Raw genomic sequence first — 25,262 nt, 5'->3', positions numbered from 1 at the left:
GAGCATCTGTCTCCCTGTGCGGTGAGGCGGGAGGCAGGAGAAGTCGTGATAAGTCAGCAGACACACACACACACACACACACACACACACACACACATACGTAGAGATCAGCATGCAGAAACTGAAGAAGCAGCACTTCACAATTGGAAAGAGAGAGGGGAGATTATTTGGGACGGAGTAAAGGCAGGAGAAACGAGGGAGGGACAAGGAAGAACGAGTGTTTCTCCCGTCTTTCACCCTGGCTTTTGCATTTTCTTCCTCTCTCTGCATCTTTCTCTCCCTCAGTCTCTCGCCTTCTCTCTCTCTCTCTCTCTCTCGCCTTCCCCTCTCTCAAGGGTACCTTTCCCTCAGACACACACATGCACACACATACATACACTATACACCCACGACAGCACACACTCAGGCTGTCTATTTGGGATGATTTATGCTCCTGTGTTCTTTTATTTTTAGACCAATTACTCTCTCTCTCTCTCTCTCTCTCTCTCTCTCTCTCTCTCTCTGTATCACTCCACCTCTCTCTCCTACTTCCCTCCTCTCTTCTCTCCCTCTCTCCCCCATCACCCCATCCTCTGACCCCTTATAGGCATCGCCTCGTTTGCCTCATCCAGTATTTGCACATCAGTTTTACTTTTCATGGAGCGCCAGGTGGGTGGGTGGGGTTTACCTGCCCGGCAGAGTTCAGAAAGGTCAAAAGGGCGAAATATCACTCATCTACGAGTGAAACGCCCGTTAAATTAAAAACTTTACACCCACTTTTAACATGTTGCAAAAATAAAGAGGAACAGAAAAGCGAGTTAGGTGCTTTTCCATCAGCTGGATCGAAGCGAATTAATATGCTTCCTGACTGCGAGGAATAAAACCAAAATGCAGCCACAGGAACAAATGGAAAGCCTTTTGAAAAATTGATTAGCGCTGGGCAAAGTGTTATTGTTCTTGAGTGTCAGTTAATGTCGGCCATTATTCATGCTCTCATCCAGAGATAAAAACAAAGAAATGCACTTGGCAGCGCGCATCAACTAATGGCCAAACCACCGCTTTGGAGGCTAGAGACAGTGGGTAAAACCTTTTTTGGGTCTTGGTGGTAAGAGAAAGATTGTTTGTTTCAGAAAGTGCATCTCTATCTAGGGATCTCTAGATAGATAGATAGATAGATAGATAGATAGATAGATAGATAGAGCATGAGTCAGAGAGATGGCAGTACAGGGAACATTTAAAACATATTCCTCTCCAATTTGGAGGCAGCTGGTGTGCAACAAAGGGAAGACGGGAGAGGAGCAGCGAGACAGAAAGTAAATGAAGCAGTCAGACTTTCCAAAATGCAATTACTTCACTGGATACATATTGTTACTTTTTAGTTTGGAGGCCGACAGCTGTTCCAGTGCTGCATGAGACAGACTGACAAGCAGAGAGCGAGCAGGTTATAAAGGGTTAAGAGAGAGAGAGAGAGAGAGAGAGAGAGAGAGAGAGAGAGAGAGAGAGAAACTTGTTAGTATGTGACATTTTCTGTGTGAAAGAAAGAAACTGAGATAGCATGTGACATGTTCCACTCTTTGTGTGTGCGCGCATGTGTGTGTGTATGTTCGTGTGTGTGTGTGTGTGTGTGTGTGTAGATAGTTAGCATGTGACAGTTCTTAAGTGTGATTTGTTGATCTCCATTGTGAGTCCACGCAGGAGGCTGTAAGCTCCGTCACCACACAATTAGCAATCTCTCTCTCTCTCTCTCTCTCTCTCACACACACACACACACACACACACACACACACACACATTTATACACGCTCACACATACACACATATATATACAATCGGCATCAATCTTTCTTTCTCTGTCACCCCAATTCCTTTTTCTTTCTTTCTTTCTTTCTTTCTTTCTTTCTCTCCTCTCCATTTGTCTGCTAGCTACAGCACCAGTTGCCTGGAAACAGGAGTTTTTGTCATTTTTGTCTTCCTGTTAACTTTGATATTCACAGAGCAACAGACAATGAAGAGATAAAGAAAAAGAGAGAGAGAGACTGAACGGGAAGAGTAGATGTTTCGGGAAATGGGGAAAAGAAAAACAACCTCTGTGGGTGTGTTGGAGAAGTGGTGGGTGGAGAAGTGTGTGTGTGTGTGTGTGTGTGTGTGTGTGTGTGTGAATCCCAATCTTCTGTTTAAGGTGATCCATCTTCTTTCAAGAGTCAGAGGTTAACCGATGACCATGCAATCTCTGTCTCTCTCCAACACACACACACACACACACACACAATATAGCGTAATCCTTCATCAAACATAATCCTTGTGTCACAGATTGGAGCTTAGGTCTGTTAATGAGGCTTTGAGCTCATACGTGTTGAACGTGTGCTGCTAGCATGTTGACAGCATGTTGGTGGCACGTTGGGATGACATGATCGCATCCGTGCTTTGAGCAACATGACTCAAACACACTTTCAACGGTGTGACATGCAGTTGTTTCCTTCTTAAAGTGGAGTGTTGTTGCCTTTTATTTAATTGCCATGTTAGGCGCTAAGCTCTCTGAAGGTAAGCAGCACTGTGACGTCTTTTGCTGCCGTCCGTTTACCTCAGGAGTCAACCTCCGGCCAGGAAATCAGCCCTAACCAGATTAGCCGTCGTCAGTTGATAAGAATGTAAGAAGTGCATATAAACAGTGCATGACTTCAGCTTTCACCACTGTTCATGCGCAGAACAGCCATCTTGGATTTTGAGTTTGAGGTCGGTGAGGTGGCGACTTGGAAATTCCAGTTCAAAAGCAGCACACCGTTCCTCTGTGGATTTTCTGTTGATAAAGTATGAGCTTCTGTAGGTGACGCTCTTTTATTTGTGTCTAGAGGCTTTCATGAACTGGAAATAAGTGGAATCACTCATGTGTTGTTCCAGCTGGAAGCAGAATGTGTGATGAAGGGTGTCCAGTAGGGCTGGATATCAGCAAGGACCTCACAATACAATAAATACCAGGATACATGTGTCTCAATGCAATTTGTATCACATTCCTTGCAATACTTTGCAATTCAGAATTGACTGAAGCTGTATGAGTACAGTTTAAAAATATAATCTACTGCATAATGCCTGGGTAGACTAATAAAATATTAAATAGCAAAATATATGATCAACAAGTTGACAAACAATAATGTAGTTGGTAACACTTTACAATAAGAGTACAACAATTAACGTTAGTTAACGTCAGTTTATGTTGTAATGGTTAATTAACTGTTAATGATTATTATGGCATTTACTAATGTTAATAATGTCTTCAATAACCCTTAAATAACATATAAATTATATAAATTAATACTTTATCATGAATAACATTAGTACATGATTCTTAGACACATTAGTTAACGGTTAGTTAACTGTTACTTAATGTTTATTACCTGTTACTTAATGTTTATTACAGCATTAACTAACATTAATTGTTGTACTCTTATTGTAAAGTGTTACCATGTAGTTCAAAATTATCATTATAATTTATGAAACCAAAATTACCATAATGGACTTACTTAACCAGGTGAACTAAAACGTGGACTCTATAACACCATATGCAAAAGAATTGTATTGCACGAACAATACACATCAATACAAGGGGCCAAACAATAAACAATACTGTGACACTCAGCTGTATCTATTGTGTTCTGCAGCACCACTGGGAGACTCCCACACTCTTCTACTGGCCACAGGACAGCACAACCAGACCACCTGGGGGTTCAGTTTCCCAGGTGCAAAAAATCTAGTCACAAAAAGAAAGAAAGAAAGAAAGGCAGAAAGAAAGAGAGAAAGAAAGAAAGGCTTGGGGCAAAGCGTTCCTGGAAATGCTGCCTCTCCTCTCCTCTCCTCTCCTGACTCTCAGTGTAGCTGATTTCCTGAAGAGTTTAGTTGGGGGCTTCCAGGTGGGAATCCCCTCTCTTTCATAGCTCTCATCTGTGGCAAACTCCTCACAGGACTGTCTCTAGCACTCTGGGACAGCGTGTTTCTTTTTTTTTTTTTTTTTTTTTGCTCTTGTGTTTCTTGCACTTGACTCATCTGCGGATTTCACACCACAAGATGACATAAAATGATTCATCTACCGCTGTCATCTTGAACACTGGCAGCATTTGATTACGAATCCTTATTGACCTCACTGCTACAGCAATGACAATAATAGACAACAATAAAGACCAATTTTAGCTCGCTGAGCCACAACTTAACCCGAGTGTCAAGTTTAGTAAATTCTATCAGACGTAAACACTTAATGTGGGAAATCATTGGAAGGCGAAACTCAACCGAGATGCACCTGTTTTTGTGCAGTCGGTGTCTCCCTCGTCTTGAAGCTTGAAAATCATATTCAACCTGTGTCCTTCCTGCACTTTGTCGCTGAATCAACAGCAGATCACCGATTTCACACCGATTCACTTGGTCAGTCTCTTTCAGGGAGTTGATTTCACAGCCCATCACTGCCCAGTGTGATGAGCATGGGACAGCATGGCAAGGGTTAGTGCTTTAACTCCTCTTGTACTCAAAATGTGTGCTCTCATGGAAACATAAGGCGCTTTGGATCAAAACCTCGCTTATTGTTGTGTGTGTAAAGAGCAGGTAGTCTTTGTGTGGTTTGTTGCTGCAGACGTATTGGCAGCTTTAGTAGACTCGAGGTCAGTCAGAGTGACAGATTGACAGACTGAAGTGTTATGTTAGACTGCTAAGCCTGGTATTATCCACCAAAGAGAGGCAGGGATAAAGTAGGTATATGACATGGATCACTGTGGCGCATGCATGCACACATACATAAGTGCACACACACACACACACACACACACACATAAACACACAAACAAGACAAAGACACATTAGGAAGTTGTATCTGGATGCTGAGAGGAGAGGAGCAGTAATTAGGACTATGTGCTGTGGATATTCTTGGTTCAATACTGATCAGTGTCATCTGTGTGTGTGTGTGTGTGTGTGTATGTGTGTGTGTGCGTCTGTGTGTGTGTGTGTGTGTGTGTGTGTGTGTGTGTGTGTGTGTGTGTGTGTGTGTGTGTGTGTGTGTGTGTGTGTGAGTGTGTGTGTGTGTGTGTGTGTGTGCGTGTGACAGGGAGACAGTCTGCTGCTGCTGCTGCTGCTGCTGCTGCAGCCCACAGTTTCCATGGTAACATCGGAGCCCATCTTGGTCTCTATGGTAACTTCTGGATGGCACCCACAGAGAGAGAGAGAGACAGAGAGAGAGAGGGAGAGACAGACAGAGAGAGGAAGGTAAAGAAAGAGGGAGAGACAGCTATAGGAGGAGAAGGAAGAGAGGAGAGGAAAGTTAGCAAAGAGAACGAGTGAGAGTTAGAAAGTGTAGTGCTCTTAACTTTACTGAGTTGAAACGAGTTTTGTTTGGATGTAACTGATGTTCTTCTGTCTTCTGTGTCTTGTGTCTCAGTGTCTAGTTTTGTCCAGCTGCAGCTTCATCTTCGTCTGCGGTCGGCTGAAGTTAGAGACACCATGTGTCTGTCTGCCCCGGTGTGGAAATGTGTGTTTGCATGTGTGGCTCAGTGTGTTTATACTGTACATGGTCTCATTTCCATGGCTGGGTAAAAATACAGTATTTCCGATTAATCACAATCTTCATTTGAACAGTCAAACATCAATCCCTAGGAAGCTGTGGCCCCTATAATCTTGATCAATCATTTAATTGGTCCCTTTTATTTTTTTCATTGGACGTGTGAAGATTTTGGCTAAGTGTTATCTGCAGTGTCTCTCCAATCTTGCAGATGCTGTCTGCTGGACTAGTCGCCTACAGAAACTCATATGGCCAAATGACACGTTTTGAACAAATCAACAGACAATGACAGGAGCTCCTGACCTGAAGCCAGAACATGTGGCCTTCAAGGCACATGTTTTGATGCAGGGGCTGGACAGAAGCAAAGCAGTACAAGCTGCAAAACTGCAAACGGCCCTGCTTGTTTCCTTAACCTATCTGCCTTGCAGTTTTTGTTCTTTCCTTCCCCCTGAAACAAACTTGCATCATTACTCTCAGATTGAGATGCACAGTAGCGATGTGTGCAGCTCCAGATTCTTGTAGTCAATTTTCCTGTGGCTGCTGCATCTGAATAAATCATGATTGGATGTTGGTTGAGTGTTACAGTACAGTGGTACAGGCCATTTCTTCTCACGGCTGTCTGAACAGGGAAAAGTCAGAGTCTAGATGGCTTCTTCTTGCTGCCGCTAGGAGATCAGATCTGCACCACAAAGTGTCTGTACACGTAGGCATATTTAGAGGGCTTGTGTGTATAAACGAGTACCAGCACTCACGCTTGTGTTTTCAGTACTATCATAAAGTATGTACTGAAGTATGTGCTCTGAGCTTAAGAGGCAGCCATGCAGGTTTTGAGTGTGGACGTCTTGTGTTTTTGAGTATTCTTCGGCCGCCAACTTGTGTGTTTCCAGTGAAGCGTTCAGGGAGGGTTGTAGTTTTACCACTTTGCATCAGCTACTGTTTTTTTAAGCCCCGCTCCTGTCCATACACACACAGCCAGGCTCATCCGCATTGTAACTAGAGTCAACTCTGGTTGTCGCTACGCGTTTTCCAGCAGGACTCAATACCACAAGTTATTGCTCTCATTAAGAATCACTCTGAGTGTGAGCCAGTCAATGCAACATCTGCATTTAGGCCTCATGTGAACATTACAAAACAAGGCTGGATTGTGGTTTTGGAAATCCAATTTAAGGCTGAACACAAGCCCCTGAACTCCCCCTAAACTCCTTTCAGTAGCTTCAAAGTTAGAAAAAAAACTTTTTATCCGAATTCCACAAGAACGTCACACACATATTCAATATCTGCTGGTTGACATTAAGCTCCATCACACTTACACTGAGTGAAATATTCAAGATGCCTTTGCTTTATGGCTGCAGCATTACATCAAACAGAAAATATCTAAATGTCTTGTGCATCATTTTATATAAATTTCACTGTAATTCAGCAGGACATGTTTGGTATCTTTGGAAACCTTGGGATCTAGTCTAGAATTTTAATTTAATGTAAAACATTTTAGAAGTTTTATGTGTTTGAACAAAGCGTAAGAGTGCAGCGATGACATAATCACCCACAGCGGTGTTGAAGATGTTAAATTAAACACATTTGCAGTCAGGAACTTGATTGTTTTGTAATATTTTGGGGGGGTTTGTCCACTTTCTTGACTGCTTCTCTGTGTGCTGCAGACAAATGGAATGAACAAGCAGTTTAAGAATAAACAAGAACATTTGGCAGTGATGGCATTTCTGCTGTTTTGTTGTGTTTTATGGTTGAATAGCTGGTACAGTGCCTTCCAGGTGCTGTTCCGCCTGGATCTACTGAAGTCTGGGTCACACACACACACACACACACACACACACACAGCCACATACTCAACTATAATATGTTGAGGGGTTCTTTCAAAAAACAACTTCATGGCTAATCCTGTTGAGTAAGTCATGGTCATACGCACACACACACACACACACACACACACACACAGAAGGTCGTGGCAAATGGCAACATTGTCCCCTGCATAGTAGAATGTCGATACTATAATCTCATTGGCCCACTTGATGGATAGGCGGTTTGGTTGACCTATCACAGTTAACTGAATTATTTCCCCCACCTACCTGCCTTTCTGTCTGTCTGGCCTCTTTTTTCCCCAGCTCTGTCTCTTATTTTGCCTCTCTTGATCTTTCTGCCCCCTCTCTCTCTCTCTCTCTCTCTCTCTCTCTCTTTCTCTCTCATCTTTCCCTCTCAGTTCTTTCCAGTCACTAACCAGATTAGTTTTGCCCTTTATGGATCTGTATGAACGGAAGGCAGAGGAGTGTATGTTTGTGTTTGTGCATTTATATAGGTGTGTGTGTGTGTGTGTGTGTGTGCGTGTTTGTGTGTCTGCATGTGTGTGTAAAGCTGAGCTGTTCCTAGCAGATGTTTTCCTCTATTTTATTCTCCACAGCGCCGCACTGTCTGCCTGTCACCAACAGATACATAGCCGCTGTGTGTGTGTATTTGTGTGTGTGTGTGTGTGTGTGAGAGAGAGACAGAGAGATGGGCAGAGTGGGTGTCTTTGAGAGGGAGGATGAGTGTGTGTGTGTGTGTGTCTGAGAGAGAGAGACAGGGAGAGGGAGAGAAAGAGAAAGAGAAAACGAGAGAAAGTCTTTTTTTCTTACACAAGCAGTAATTACTTCCGCATAGATCTAATACCCACTGTGCGGTGCAGGGTCTGGGGTATGGAAGATGAATACAAAGATCATGTGTCCAGGCACTCACACACACACACACACACACACACACACACACACACACAGTAATGGCTTTCACATAAAAAAAATGTTGATCTTTATCTTGTTGCTTTCATGCAAATAAAACACATTAGAAAGAATTGATCTGAACAGAGAGAGAGAAAAAGAAAGGAAGAGAAAAGAGTATTTACAGCAGAGAGGGAGAGAGAGAGAAAGAGAGAGAGAAAGGCGCAGTCAAGTTTCACACAGCTTTCAACAACTTTTTTTTTTAGTTTTGCAAAATATCTGGCCAGCAAATCAAGTTGTAAAAACATCACTTTTATTCAAACTGTGCACATTCTCAACATGAGCGTCCCGTTCCCTCCACCATGACATTTTTTGCATCATTCCCTGCAGCAAACACATTATTACTGTAAGCACAAACTCCACAAAAGGATTTTCTCAATATCATGCAGCCTGAATCAGAAATCGACGGTGCTGCTCCGGTTATTTTGAAGCGACGCATGCTGATAATAACGCTTACAACAGGGGAAGTGTGCTTGTGGTGTGTGTAGCTGTGTGTGTGTGTGTGTGTAGCTGTGGCTGACACGGCATTCTAGCGGATCCAAGTTAAATGCATATTTTTTTCTGAAACTGACTTCTAAAATCAACTTCTTAACAGGACAGTGGAAACGCAGCACTCGTGTCAAAGCTATGATTACATGGATGATTGATTCCCATGGCCTAAGACTAAGTGTGTGTGTGAGAGAGAGAGATAGAGAGAGAGAGAGTGAGTGAGTGAGTAGCCCTAACAGGCCTAATAATAGAATGACACAGTGGTTTATGTTGAGAGGATGTGTCAGTCTCTCTCCACGCTGGCTGACTTGTTTGTTTAGCTGGACTTAGACTCCTGCATCAGCGAACAGCAAATCTTTACATAGCTACTGTATACAAGAGCCTCTCCAACACTAACAGAGGCTTTCAGCATCGGGGACGCTCTTTCTCACTCACACTCGCGCACAGAGCATTAAAGAGGTTGTAATTCCTCTTATGCAAGCATTCAGGCACATTTCAGCTCATGTTACATGCTCATGCTCACATGTAAACAAAGCTCTGCCGTGATTGGTTGCTTTATGCCTGCAATCATTTTGTCAGAGTTCAATAAATTTGGATGTCTTCATATTTGTTTCCTTCCCTATAGAGCTGCGGTTCACAACCTGTGGCTCCAGGGGTCCCCAGAAAAATGAGGATATAGATAAATAGATCAATTTGGTTTTTTATTAGCCACACAACCAAGGCAGGTGGAAATTGACTTCATTTGTTGTTTTTGTTTATTTAATTGAATAGACATTAGCCGGAAATTAGGCGGAAATCCCGGGGGGGTCAGGGGGGACAAGACCCCTCCATCCATAAAGTTGTCCCCCCCCCAAAAAAAGACATTATTAACACTAATAAATAATTTTGAATAATATAGTAATATTTAATAAAAGTACAATGCAAGTGGTGCTAATTATAAATGTAAAACAGTGTGTTAAACAGTGTTAAAACGTTATGATCCCCCCATGTGGTTTGGTCCCTCAAAGTGGTTTGGTCCGCATCCTGCTGCCGGCAGAGCGGCAGCTCGGTACCTTTCAGTCCGTCAGCCCGAGAGGCAGCAGCCTGATGAGAACTAGCAAGAAAACCTTCTCAAGTGAAAGCTAGTGAGTCATTTATCACACCACTTGTTCACCAAGCACAAGGTTGTAATATGAAAAGCGATATTTTTCCCCTGCTTGGTCCAAAACCTGCCTCTTTCAGCTCACTGTTTAAGCTAATAGCTAATGACTGTTTACAGGCTGAAGCGAGTGCAGGACAGTGAGGGAGAGAGAGGACAGACCACAGGAGGAGCAAATACTGAGCTTTTTATTCTTTCAAAAAGTCTGTCAGGATATTAATGTCAGAAATAGTTAATATTTCACTGATATTTTGAATTTGTCTCTAGATAGATATCTTTTTTTTTTTTTTTTTTTTTTTTTTTGCATTTTAAGTTGCATTATTTTGTGGCATCGTTTCATTTCATTTTCTTATTTTATCTAAAAGGGACAGTGTACAGCTCAAACATATATGTATGTATGTCACTATTTGATGCCATATCTTGCTTTGTGTTTTTGTTGACGCTACAATAAATATGAAGAGTTCATTTGCAAAAACAGATAAAAGCCATTCTTAAAATGAATACACCTTTTTCACTGATACTGCTTGGAGTACACACAAACATATGCACACACACACACAAAGCATGATTTAGGATAATAAACATTATGCCAGGCTAAATAAACATATAAAAAATAGAAATAAATAGAAAGTAAATTTTAATAAAACTCAAAGTTTAAAAAGTTTTAATAAATTGAAATGGAGATATCTGTTTTTGCAAATGAACTCTTCATATGTTTTTTGAAGAATAGTTTGATGTAGTTGGATTATTCAAGGTATTTCCTCTAGTTTTAGAGCTTATTTTGAGTTTCTCGTTCTTGTAAAGCTACTTTGACGGACTGTAGTGGAAATAGAACAGTGAGCAAAGAAAGATTATTGCTTTTTATTGCTTTTAATAGCATTATTTAAAACATATGAATATGCTGAGCGCTCAATACTGTACGGCAAGTTTCAAAGGAGCGTACAAGAGAAAGAGGGTGGTACAGTCATGCCAGACAGCAATTTTTTTCATGTCCCCCCCCAACAATTACTCTCAGAAATTTTGCTGTGTATTGTCCCCCCCAATAATGAAATGGGATTTTCGCCCCTGCATTAGCCCAATGAGAGAATGTATAAGAACGACTCATCTGTTCATAGGTTTCATGCTCTTCACTGTTAATCTTCCAATTTACTGTATAGACAACAGAATCACTAAATCTTATCAGATGGGGGTCCCTGAGGCGACATCTTATCAAATATGGGGCAGCAGCCTGATGTGCAACACTTTGGGGGTCCTTGACACCAACAAGGTTGAGAGCCGCTGCTTTAGAGGGCAGAGACAGAGGATTTAGTGCAACAACAACAACAACAATAACAATAATCAGCAGCAGCAGCAACATTTTCATGTAGAACTGATCCAAACAATGCTGCAAAATGCTTCACATGAATGAAAGAATAAAATACTACGGAATTTACTACCTAAAATGTAAACACCATGGTTTTGTAGTGAATATTTGTTAACTCTTTGTCCCACCTGAGCTGCTGTTTCGTGAATGTAGAGCTGCTTGGGTAAGCTTGATAAACCAGCTCCGCCCCTCCAGCCCAGGTCCGGTCCATGTTCTTCCCACGACGGGGACACGGTGCCTGGGGAGAAGACCTGGCTGGCCTCCTGTCACTGTCCCAACGCTCTGGCTTTGTGTGTGTATGTGTGTGTGTCTGTGTGTTTGTATCCATGGGAAAATAGTTGGGCTAGAGGAGGAGCAGGGACCAGGATGGATGGATGGATGGATGGATGGATGGGTGGGTGGAGCTGGATCTGTGTTTTTTTCTATTAAAAAGATTAAGTATCTCAGAGGGAGAGAGGGAGACAAGCAGATCTTTTCTGTATTTCGTTGCCAAAGGAGCTTAACAGTTTTGACATCGTCATCTTGATATTATTCTGTTTAAAATCTTGACAAGAAAAGAGAAATGAGGGACGGATGGTTTGTTATGTGGATTGAATTTTAAGATGGTCAAAAAGTTATATAATTTCAATCTCTCTCTCACACACATATACATGCACACACAAGACAGCCATCCCAGGACAGTTCCCAGGATCCCCTTAGACAGAGGTCATCACTATGACGACGATCTGTGTGGAACTCTGTAGTCAAACCCTGGTGTGTGTGTGTGTGTGTGTGTGTGTGTGTGCTTTGTTTAAGTGTGAACTTGCATTTATGTAACTTGAAATCCTGTACACAGATCAACTCAGTTTCATTATTTAACTAAGGAAGCGCTCTTCCGCTCCTAAAATGCTACTGTCTGAACACGTGCACACACACACACACACACACACACACACACAAACACACACACCAGCAGCCACCATCTATTACTAACAGTACCAGAACGGTATGTTCTCATGAATAAACTCAGAGCAGTTTATTCATCTGGTGCTGTTAGTGCTCACAAGTCACATACAGAGTCATACGATGTGTGTGTGTGTGTGTGTGTGTGTGTGTCCACGCGCATGTACTTGCATCTACTCTTTTTGCTGTCCTTTTTCTTTTCCTATCACACTGGTCATAAATTAATGGTTTAGACATAAATTAATGGTTTAATTGTTGAGCTTGTGAGTGTTTGTGTGTGTGTGTGTGTGTGTGTGTGTGTCTTTCTTTTGGTTTAACACATACTAACACACCCTGAGCAGGGCAGTGTTTGTGCTGCTGATCTCACTGTGCCATCGCTGACTGCAGCTTTGAGAAATCACTGTTTAATCCTCGCAGGCAGACTTATAAGAAGACACCTAAATGTTTGTTCTAACCTCCAAAAGCAAATCTTATCCAATTTATTTCACATCTATACAAGAACACAAGATTTCTGAATGGATTTTTGCCGCACCTTCATTTTTATTACAGCCTCCTAGTATCTTTTTTGTGAGTTTGCATTTTGTAAAAGTATTCATTTTCACACTTGCAAAATCCCCTCCTTCTGCTTCTTTCTTTGTCTCATTATCCTCGTCTCCCTCTCTTGGTTTCTTACCTCTATTTTCTCCCTACCTCTCCTTTTCTCTCCCTCAAAAACATTTTTTTTATTTTATTTCATAATTTATTTGAATAGGGACAATGCAAATTTACATAGCAACATTTTGCTGCTTTACACAAGCACATGAAGCTGATGTTCTGCTGGTTTCCAACTACTTTCCTTACTTGGGCTTTTTAAGAATGAGCATTAACAGTGAGGTTCAATGGTGGAGTAACACGTAAACACACATAAACACACATCATGCACATATGTAGTAAATTCCAGAGATGTGAACCTTTTATTGTTTATAACCCATGTTTTTATGAAATATTCACAAATGAAAATTGCATGAACTCTTTAAATTATAGTGTTTCAATATATGATGATGGTGCACAGGTTTTTTTTTAATCCATCATTTTTAAGGCTTGATTATACAAAGATGCAGCTCGTTTAAATGCACCGCTCTTATAGCTGTCCTCGTGTTTGTGTGTGTCTGCAGGAGCGTGTGGAGTATCTGTTCCTCATCATCTTCACGGTGGAGGCGTTCCTGAAGGTGATAGCCTACGGCCTGCTCTTCCACCCCAACGCCTACTTGAGGAACGGCTGGAATCTTCTAGACTTCATCATCGTAGTCGTAGGGTGAGTGGGCAGGGATTGCATAAAAAAAAGAAGAAGAAGAAGAAGAAGAAAAAAAAAACACAACCCTGTAAAATGTTTGCTTTATTTGTCATATGTGGTGTGAACCTGCGTAGCTCGATGGGGAGAGCGAGGCAGTCATGCTGCCTTCAGTTGTTTCCCACTGGGACTTCCCACACTGAGAGAGGATGCACTCATCTTTACAGTTTTGCACTAAATGTTATGACCTAATGTTAAATTGATAGATGATGACAGATAGATAGATCGATAGATGACTTGGGATATGCTTGGCAAAGTGGCAACATTGTGAGCTGTGGCTGTGAGAACACCATTGCTAGGCAAATGGGTGGGCACTGTTACTTAGACGTCAATGATAATGACTGATTCATGTCTCCGTTTTTTGGGGGACCCCTCAGAAAGCCTTGAAGGACTCCTTGGGGTTTCCAGATCCCAGGTTGAGAACTGCTGCCCTAGGAAACAGGAAGTATCTGGGTCATTTTCATACCATTGGTGCAGCTTGTGGTGCATCATATCCTTTTATTAGAGCATCTTTGGTTAGACAGTTCTGCTTGAAGTCATTTTGCCCTCAGACCTTTCACCTATCACACAATCTGCCACAGTGATGAACTGAAAGCCTTAGCTCAGTGCTCTCCCTCTGTTTTGTGCTGTAAAGCAGTTTAACAGAAAACTGACACACAATAATAAATGCAGTGAAGAGCTGGTTAAAGCCCACAATCATCTTGCCAGTGGTTATACTGCTGTCTCATTTCATGACTTTATTTTATTTAACAATTACTTTATTCACTCCATAAATAGACTCTTCATAGAAAGTGGGGTTTAAAGCCCCAGGAAGCTTGGGCCAGCAGTGTACTGGTGAGGCCTAACATGATTAGTTGTGTTGGAGACTGATAGCAACGCTCTGCTCTGTTTTCTTTATCTGCAACTCAGCAACATCGCCCATCTGCTGAACAGTGTGTGTGTGTGTGCGTTTGTGTACGTTTGTGTGTGTGTGTGTGTGTGTGTGTGTGTGTGTGTGTGTGCGCCTGAGCCTGTGTGCCAGCTGTTTTTCATGTACAGTGTGTGCAGGGGTAATGGCACAATAGCCAGTGGACCTGACAGTTACATTAATTTCATAAAAATGGTCTAATTGACCGTGTGTGTGTGTGTGTGTGTGTGTGTGTGTGTGTGTGTGTGTGTGTGAAAGAGAGAGAGATAGGGACAGAGAGGGAGACAGTGTCCCATGCCCTGAAGAAAAGCTCTGTGAATGTACACACACAAAACAAACACACACACAAACACACAGTCCTGTTTGTAGGCAGTGAACTGTTCACTCACATTAGCCATCACTAATCACCCCGTGGACACACACACACACACACACACATGCACCATTGGCTGGCATCATAGTGCCAGTGCCCCTGGCATAAACACAACCTTTAACAGTCTTACCACTGTTACCCAGCCTCTCGGTCTGCCTGTCCCTCTCTGTCTCTGTCTCTTCATGACTTTCACAGCCTAATGTAATATAATGTGACGCTGTATTGATCCCACAGCCACAGGGAGGTCAGATGTCAACGATGCTGGAGCTGGTAGGGCTTCAGTGTCTTGCTCAAGGACACTTCAGAAGGACGGCCGGGTTGAACCTGTATCCTACAGTTGCCTCCTCCGCACTGTGCCGCCCTGCTCCCCCGGGGCTTTTCAAATTGTTCCCTTCTTACCATCTGAACCCTTTCAAATCTGCTTTTCAAATGTCCAAAGTACTTTCCTTCCCTTTGAAATCGTCCAGATCGCCCGCTGTGATTTGACACACTAACTGTAAACTGGCGGCTTATTCAAATTGTCTTCTTGTTGAAACCAATGAACCCAGTGTCATCACAATGAAAGGATTGAAATGACATGGAACAGAAAGGCAGAAAAATGATCCATAAAAGCCATTGTGTGATTTTAAGGGACACACTCACACACTCACACACACACAAGTCCACACACAGACACACATGGAAAGGACATACAGTACAGACCCAGAAAATGCTCAGATGTGGCAGCACTGTCTTTTTATTTGTGTGTGCATGAGTGAGTGATTGTCATGAATGAGTGCCTGTGTGTGTCTAGCTGCCAGCCTCCCTTTATGTGTGTGTGTGTGTGTGTGTGTGTGTGTGTGTGTGTGTGTGTGTGTATGTGTGTGTGCGTGCGTTGATGTGTGTATATTTGTGTGTGTGTGTGTGTGTGTGTAGATGAGAAGTGACAGAGTTCCCTCCCTCTGGAATGTTCACCATATGGGTGAGAGAGCTTGTACCTGGTGCTGAGCAGCCTTTCAGGCACACACACACACACACACACACACACACACACACACATACACACACACACACACAGATGCCTGAGCCCATAGTGTTGCTGACACATTCCCAAGGGTATATCAGTGAAGGATCAGTGAGCTAACAGACTATGTGTGTACTAGAGTGTGTGTGTGTGTGCGCGTGCATGTGTGGTGTGTGTGTGTGTGTGTGTGTGTAGACAGTATACTCGCAGGTTCGTAGGCTTTCTCTGCATTGTTCAATCTGTAACCCACCAGCTTCACAGGTCACCCTCCCTCCTCATCCCTCTGTTCCCTGTAATTCTCCTTTCCCTCTCATCCCTCATTATCTTCCGTTTTCGAGCTCCTGCATCTTACCTCTGCGTAGTTTAAATAAAGATATGGTTTTGGAATAGTTTATTGAATAATATGGATGGAGGAGAGCCAAGGTGGTGTGGGAGGGATGGGTTGAGGGTCCACAGGGAGGGATGATGGATGATGGGATGGAGGGATTAAGGGTGAGAGATAAAGGGATGAGGAAAATCAGGGTTGAAAACTGAGTCAGAAGGGAAAAGAACAGATAAGTTGTGCCGAAATACATTTTCTGTGGTAATGGGATGCTTGGTCTTTGTTACTGAACCACATTATTAAACATCATTAAGAACTGAAGGGAAAAAAAAAATAAAAGGCAAAAGCTTCAGGTGAAGGCAAAAATATGTATCTATCTCAATATCTACTATCTATATCTGTAAAAGTCCACAAGTGCTCCTGTCTTTTACTACAGTGAGGATGTACATAAAGTGCTACCGTCCAAGTACAAGCAGACTGTCTTTAATTATGAAACAACGCATCCTCTGCAATATTTATGAATGTATTCAACTCCTGTTAGTGCATGTTGTACTGCCAGAGTTTGTTACTTAAATACAAATACCGAATTTAATATCTAAAAAATAAAAATTCAGTCCTATTATGAAGCAATGGTAAGCACACACACAAAAAAAATCTTCACACAGTGTGTTGCTAAGCTGGAATTGGAGAGCTTTGCAGCAACATCCACACCGGGGTTTGATATACAGTATCAGTGAGGTGTTCGTCTCTGTCGGCTCTGTGAGAGATATAGCTCCGCTTTTTTTTTTTTTTTTTTTTTTTTTTGCACTTCGCACCCGTTTTGTCAGCCGGTTCAGACGGGTTCGATTCAATTTAAAATCTTGTTGACTGTTTGACGCTGTTGCCATGTTTTCAGCTGTTGAACCCTGGTGAATTTTGACTGGTGCAGTTCACTGTCAAGAGCCAGACTGCAGCTCTGACTGGTCCAGTCCTTCCTACAGCCTGTACACCCTCTAGAGGTGATGCTGCAGTGAGTTTTCAGCTTGCAGAGCACATTCAGTTAAAGTGTGGAGTATTTAGAATAATTCAATGTTTTGCAGCGGCGTTATTATCGCAGCAACACTAACCTCCACTATCTTCCTCTGTTTTCTTTATGAATGTACACAATCTCTGCTATCTTTAGCCGTGCGCGTAGACTCATTTTGTAGTTACTAGTGTAGATGTGATTGTACACCTGAAGGCTCTAATTATCCTTTAACACCCCATCATGGCAAAAATGTGGCTCCTTGATGTGTTTTTATACGCTGTTTCAATGGCGTGCTGTCTACAGAGAGACAGGGAGAGAGCGAGAGTGAATCAAATCGAGAGGGAGGCGGTGCGAAATAGAAAGAGAGAGGGAGAGTGAGAGAGAGGGCGATATGTTTTGAGAGGTCTTTTCAAGTGGCCATTTCATCTGTGCTAATTGATAATTCTCCATGACTAACGCGCCGCCGACTGGCCTTTGAGCCGCGCTCGCTGGAAAATGGTATTGTATGGTGATTTCTAAAGGATCTCGGGAGAGAGAGAGAGAGAGAGAGAGGGGGGGAAGAGAGAGAGAGAGAGAGAGAGATAAGCTCAGCTGGACATACATAATTTTGAGCTTGTGAGCAGCTCTCACCCAAAGATTTGTCTGTAAATAATTTCACAGTGGATAATAGGTAACAAAAGGCAACAGCTTAAAAACACATTTACCCCCCCCCCCCCTTTTTTTTTTCTTCTTCTTTTTTTTTTTTTAAAGAAGATTATGTTTTGTATTAGCATGTGTTTCCCTCTGCTTTGTCTCAGGACTAATTAGATTACAGGGGGAAAGCAGGAAAGGTTGAGGAGAGAGACGGGATGTCATGTGCAACTGGATGGGAGCTGCGTTCAGGCTCACAATGCTGTTAGCATATTGTACACACCCACTCATACACACACACACACACACAAAGTACACTCATAAACTGTTGGAGAAATAACTGACTTTTATTTCTGATAGTGAGTATTTCACATGGAACACCACTCCCTTGAGTTTTTAATGTTAGTGAAAAACTTGAATAGTCACTCTATTATATATTTGATTCAGTGTGTCAGAGTTTAAGTACATCTAACAATAAATTGCTCATGCAAACCAAAAAAATTTTTTTTCATTCCACTGTGTTTTGGGCGTGATCGCTCCATATGGGAGTCCTTAAAGAGCTTAGAGAAAGTCAGCTTGGGTGTCTGAAATATGAAAGAACATAAACTGTAATACAGATTGTGACAAAAACAATACAATGGCAACAATGGCAGGAAATTAAAGCAATAATAACAACAGCTGCAGTCTTTTGCTGTCACTTGACATTAACTCAGTGCTGTGTGGGAGCAGGACATGCTTGATGATGATGGTTACTGAAGAAGCGTTTTCTGTGTGTGTGTGTGTGTGTGTGTGTCTTGCAGGTTGTTCAGTGCGATCCTGGAGCAGGCCACCAAGGGGGACGGGGCCACTCCTATCGGAGGGAAGGCAGCGGGCTTCGACGTCAAAGCTCTGAGGGCCTTCAGAGTGCTAAGACCCCTCAGACTGGTCTCTGGAGTGCCCAGTACGTACAACACTGATAACCATGTGTGTGAGAGAGTGTGTGGAAGAAAGAAAGAAAGAAAGAAAGAAAGAAAGAAAGAAAGAAAGAAAGAAAGAAAGAAAAAGTAACCTCTGGGGATCAGGTGCAAGGGGAGATTGGGTAAGGAGGGGGGAAATGAAGCACAGATTGGAGCTGGTATTGGTGCACACACACACACACACACACACACACACACACACATTCAGTCACACACGCAAATGCACAAAAACCCACATTCTTCCAGGCACACACTCACACACAGAGTCCTGTTGCCCTGTTGTCAGACACTCAGACAGTACTAGCAGTAGATGACTTGTCTGTCTGCCTGTCTGTGTTAGCGACTACAGAAATCAATAATCCAGCAGGCTAGGAGACATGGGAGAATGGGCTATCTTGTGTGTGTGTGTGTGTGTGTGTGTGTTTGTGTGTGTGTGTGTGTGCGAGCATGTCGGGAGCTCGTAAAGCGGTGTGTGATCACAATAACAAGCAAATACGCAGGACGCACATCCCACACTCTGTCCTTAGGTTTCAGAGCATGAACAACCCGCCTGGCACGTGTTGTGAGTGCTGCAGTGCAGTGCTCAGGTTGAACCCCGCACGCCGTTATTTTGACCGGCTGTTGAATGGTATCATAGCAACAAGTGATCAGTAGCATGTTTGCTAACTCGCAGTCACTCATCACTGCAGAAAAAACGCTCTGTAACCAGTTTTACCTTAGGCACTTTATTAAGTAATAGTTGACTAAGGAGAGTAACATGAGCACCGATCCAAGCTCTTCCCAAGGCTTCAAATACCCCAGCTTGGTCACAACCTTCTGTTTCTGATATCGAGTCAAAAGGCACCCATTCAAAGCCAATGGCACTCTTTGGTGTCAGTGTGAGCTGCAGGGGATGATTATGTTGTAAAAAAAAAAAAAAAAAAAAAAAGTTTGATTCTGTTTCCCAGTGAGACCTTTCCTGTGTGACCAAGACTGTGTCCAGTTTCTGTTTCTAACCACATGATACTGACACATGATAAAAGCATGACAGCATCTCATCCTGATGCCAGTGGGTAACTTTGGTGTTTGCATCGGGCGCAGAAGGCACATGACCAAGCTGCAGTATTTGCCTCCTCACTCAGCATTCAGGTTGTGTAGTTTTGGCTCATTATAAAATAGTTAGAACAGCTAATTTGTGCACTAATCATTCTATAGCAATGCTCAACCACTTAAAAAGTAGATAATAATGACAAATGATAATAATAAAGGAAAAACTATGCTGGGTAATTCAAACCTCTCCGCAAAGATGGACTCCAAAGCAGCTTGTTCAGAAAAGGTTAACAGATAAGGAACAGTGTGGTAGGTTAGGCCCAATAAATCAAAGTGGCATTTAGCCTGCATAGTCACGGCTGCTCCTCTGAACAATAGATGGTACGTCTATGAACTTTACAGTTTGCAGCATTTCAGCATTTTCACATGCCGGGAGACATTTTTCCTCCTGCCAGAAAAGGTTTACAGTGCACCAAACCTCGTGGCTTTTAAGTATTAATATAAGGACAGATTAATTTGCCCGTTTGAGTTTTAGTATCCATGTATCCCTGTTTGAAAGTGCTTTCTAAGTAGATTTCACTTCACTGCCTTGTGGAATAGGCTGAGGGCGCTGAATTCACCAATTTTTATTTCTAATATTTATTTTTGCAACACACAGTACATGAAATGCTTTTTTAATATAGCACATCTGAATGCTGTATCTAAACATTACACAGCTGGAAGGTTCAACATCATTTTAGGATTTTTCTAAACACTCTGCTTCAAGTAAACTTCACATTTTCTCATAACCAAGGTGAACAGGCACTGTAAGCTGTGCACATTTGCCTTTCTGCCATCTTTTAATTAAGCAGCACTCTCAGCAGAACACAGTCGTCCTTCAATCATTAATTGGGATTATTCAACTATGAATGTTGGAGAAAGTATTTATGTAACCGCAGGCATTGTTTTGAGCCTTTTGGCCATCAAAGCATTCAAAAGTTATCTTGAAAGTTGTATAGCTCATGGACAAGTTGTGTTTTGAGCGCACCATGTTTTGTATTTTCCCAGGAACTCATTGATGTCACTCTCTCTAAGTGGGTGAACACGAGCAGAACGAATATTAAAGCTTTCAGTCATAAAATGTAGTAAATGTAGCTTACGTGGCCATTTCCTGCTAACATTCTGCCATGTAATGGATTATCAAAGATTTATCTCACCCTTTTTATAACAAAACAAATTTTCATCTGAAATGCATGAGGAGGTTACATGACACATTTTATTCTGATCAAGCTATTATTCTGATTATTAATGGAAGATTAGGTTTCATGTAAAACTCAGTGACTGGAACGTCCTCACAAAAAAAAAAAAAAAAAAAAAAAAAAAAAACACAAACACACACACATGCATGCACACCCTCACCAGCTGCTTTCTGTGTGTGTGCTGCAGGTTTACAGGTTGTGTTGAACTCCATAATCAAAGCCATGGTTCCTTTGCTCCATATCGCCCTGCTGGTCCTCTTCGTCATCATCATCTACGCCATCATCGGCCTGGAGCTCTTCATGGGCAAGATGCACAGGACCTGTTTTTACTCCAGGGACGGGCATACAGGTACCCACGCTGACACACACACTCACGCAAACGTGCACACATGGATGTGAGCAGACCACTTTGCACATACCTTGACCTGCTTAAATGATCTCCTCTGTCAAGTATTTAAACCATTTATAAGTTTCCATGTCTGAGCTATTTGAGCAATAATTGAAATGGCAGCAGCAATAAATGATTGAAACAATATCCCTAAAAGTCTGTAGGCATAAATGGACTGGAGTGTTGTTATACGTCCCATGAGGGGCATTAGCTTTGCGGTGGGTAAGTGCTGGTGGAATCCACTCTGCATTATTCTATACATCACCCCGGAGAGCTTAGTCTGTCTAATTAGTTTGTCTTTTCTTTTTTATCATTTTTATGACTTTGTTTTTTGTTTTGGTTCACTTTCTGTCCTTTCTTAACCTGAGTTATAGTTCTGAGACAGAATTTAGCACCTTTTATGATAAAAGTGATAAAGAAGTGATATGACTGTACTCTAATCAAAGTGCTAAATATGTGCTATGATTTCCTCATTGTGATCAAAATGCTAATGGGGTGCTATAATTTGTGCACTTTACTGTGATAAAAGTGTTAAAAATGTGAAATGATTTGACTTCTGTGATCAAAGCGATAAGTCAGTGGTTAAAATTGGACTCTGTGCTGTATTTAGGGGAAATTTTCCTTTCTTCTCCAGCAGTGGTGGCAGATTTTTTTAAAACATTTTTTTTGTATTTGTTTATTTCTTTAGTTTCAGATGAGGCACTTTTTAGATGTGATGTGCACGATGCATCCCTATCTAAAGAAAGTACCTCAACTTTCTCTTCCCTCTCTTCCCCTTGAATTATGTGGGGTTTAAGAAGTTTCAACAAAGATTATTTTTCACCTCAAAGTTAAACTCTCTGAAGAAACTGTGTGTTTTGAGCCAAAAGGGTTTGATTTGTTTGAGTTAGACCTCAAACAAATCAAACCCTTTCAAGATGTTTTCAAGACACGCTGGAAATGTAAAGGACACTTCCTCCCATCCCTTTTCTCCAAGGTACCCATGCAGAGGAAAGGCCAGCGCCCTGTGCGCCCAACGGGGCTCACGGTCGACACTGTAACCTCAACGGAACGCAGTGCATTATGGGATGGGAAGGCCCCAACGATGGCATCACCAACTTTGACAACTTTGCCTTCGCCATGCTGACAGTGTTCCAGTGTATAACCATGGAGGGCTGGACGGACGTACTTTACTGGGTGAGCCGGACTCCACAACACAAGAGTGTGTGTGTGTGTCTGTGTGTGTGTGTGCATCCTCAAGTAAAGATGCACAAAGTCTGCTCTGCCCAATAACATATATTATTATCGGTGTGTTGTGTGAATATTGTGTTGATTTGCATGTCAGTATTCAGTGTGAATGTTGTCAATATTTGTCTGACATATCGAGTTTTTCTTTGTGCATTCCATCCGCATCGTGTGTGCGTGTGTGCAACACTGTTTTGTGTGCGCATACCTACTCTATATCTCAAACATCAGTGCCACATGAGTGCTTTTGAGCGAAAGAATCTACAGCAATAACGTGCAGGCACTTGTCAGAAAGGCAGGTGTGTGCGTTCTTGCTCAGAGACACACACACACACACTGTAAAATTGTGTGTGTATGTGCGTAATAATGCCACTCGCTCATATCTCAGGCTAAATCAATGCACACAATACAATATGTAATTGGAACGTGTGTTGAATCACCAAGCTGATTCATCTGTGGAGTGAGCACACACACATACACACACACACACATAGGCGCAGAGCTGCATGTACATAAACACACACTGCCCTCCCTCAGTAAATGGCCAGAAGCATGCAGCAGCTTTTTCCAGCTAAATAAACCAGTAAATTAGTCTGCGCTGTTAATCAGTGTTAGCAGAGATTCAGCTGAAGTCCCATATGTTCCCTCCTAAACCGTGGAAAGTGTTTATATATTATGATATTGCAACTAATGGAGAGAGAAAAAGTCGTATTTTTACAGAAACAAAGAAAAGAGTGAATATTTTCTCCCCTTCATGCGGTTATTCGGTGCTGCTCAAACAAGTTAACCTCACTGCTCCTGTCGGGTCGGGTTGAGTGCGACAGGACAGACATTTCTAGTATACAGAAAGGCTGAGTCAGGTTTTTATCCTCAGCTTTCAGATTTGACATTTTTTTACACTTATTTTAACTTTTAATGGAAATCGTATGCATATATAGAGCTTAATCTTGGATTGAGTTTGACTGATTTAAGAGGAGATGTGAAATTTAGATTTTGCATCTTTCTGTTTAAATCTGCAGGCAGCAGACGCTACATCGACTACAGTTAACAGGATAAATTCCTACTACATAAATATCAGTTTTACTGAGGCTCTGGCGGTGGTGGTTAGGTTCGGACATAATTTTCTGCTTCAAAACAGCAACCCTGCTTGAGGCTCTTGTTTCAAGGGCCCAGGGGTAATGAAACTCAGTCCACTTATAACTGTAATTGTTTGTTTTTCTAGCGTTGACTACAGCCATGGATCGCTTGACAAAGTTGTCCCTTGTTGCTGCCACCGCTGTAGAGCTAAGACGTGTCAGCTTCAAATATTTAACACTGCCCTGCATAACCTCGTCATGCTGCGATGCCCACAGCAGAGTCAGCAGCAGAGCAGAGCAGGACTGTGGAGCCAACATGGCGGTTTGTGCAACCTGCTGCGTGCTCCACCACACTGTGGTCTGCCTCAGCAGCGGAGAGCACTCCTGTGGTACTGATGGCTGCCAGTCCCTGTGGCTTTTCAAAACGTCACTTTTCATCCGACTGCCACTAACAACAAATCTATACAGTGAGATTGTTCTAATTTCCACTTGTCTCAGCACTTAAAGTGAAATAATGAATGCACTGAGAAACAAGTTAATGGCTTGATGAATAAAAAATAGCTAAATCAACAATTAAATCGGTTCTGTAAGAGGTTTGTTGAAAGATGGACGTTTTGAGCAAAGCTGACAACTCAGAGTTTTGTGAAACTGAGGTTTGCATACACATCTGTATTTGTGTATGCGTGTGTGTGTGTGTGTGTGTGTGTCTGCATATCCACATGTTGAACAGGGAGCTTACTTGCTCTACACCCCTTCTGCCGCTTTCTTTACTGCTGCAACCTCGTACACTCACACACAAATACATACACACTCAGATAACACAGACACAGTAGAGGATCAGATGTATCATTCCTTTACCAGGAATGGGTCCCATTTATCAAGCATTGTATTTAATAATAATAATGGAAACTGCAGCAGAAAAAAATATTTTGATAGTGCAAAGCTTGGAAAAACATTTGGTTTGTATGGATCATTAAGTTAGTTTTCATTGTCTCACATATGCAGAAATATAGATTAATGGCATGCAATATTATCAAAACAGCCAACCAAGCAAACAACCAGTTTCTCTCTCTCTCTGTCTCTCGCCCCCTCTTTCTCTCTCTTTCTCTCTTGTGACACAACCGCAATATTCGGCTTTACTCTGTAATTTTTCTCAGCTTTGTCATTCAAATCCAGCTCCACAATTGCATTTGCGTGCATAATAATAACCTGATATTTTCCTGTGCACTGAAGTATGAGATTTCATGTCGGCCCATGTCAATATGATTTCCCATTTGCATCAGTCCCAATAAACACCTATGCTGCTTCCATCAGCTCTGTGTAAGATACCCACATTACTGTGCCGCATTTTCCTCTGCCTCTGAATATCCCCAAAGAACTTTACTCATATTTGTGATTGCAACAGAGAGTTTTAGTGCAACATCCTCTAACACTTTATAACATATTTATTAGTGCTGCTTTCAATAGAGAATTTTAGAATTACTGTGTAAACTCAATTTTGAAGGCAATGTGGAAAAGTGTAACTGTGTAAACACAGTTTGACTCTGGGCTTGAGCTAACACACCAACTAA

At 42.1% G+C, this 25,262-nt stretch overlaps 1 protein-coding gene across 1 annotated transcript in view; it reads left to right on the top strand.

The window, feature by feature from the left end:
• cacna1c (calcium channel, voltage-dependent, L type, alpha 1C subunit) overlaps nt 1-25,262 on the top strand; it is a 239,468-nt gene that overhangs the window by 138,365 nt on the left and 75,841 nt on the right. The window contains exons 4-7 of the mRNA XM_030046392.1: nt 13,364-13,503; nt 18,581-18,720; nt 21,191-21,352; nt 22,368-22,567. Coding sequence (XP_029902252.1) covers nt 13,364-13,503; nt 18,581-18,720; nt 21,191-21,352; nt 22,368-22,567 — 642 coding nt within the window. The remainder of the gene's footprint in view (nt 1-13,363; nt 13,504-18,580; nt 18,721-21,190; nt 21,353-22,367; nt 22,568-25,262) is intronic.

This window comes from Myripristis murdjan, chromosome 23 (assembly GCF_902150065.1).
Source record: "Myripristis murdjan chromosome 23, fMyrMur1.1, whole genome shotgun sequence".
Classification (NCBI taxonomy): domain Eukaryota; kingdom Metazoa; phylum Chordata; class Actinopteri; order Holocentriformes; family Holocentridae; genus Myripristis; species Myripristis murdjan.
The sequence above is the reverse complement of the archived record's forward strand: the minus strand, read 5'-3'. Positions and strand labels throughout refer to the sequence as shown.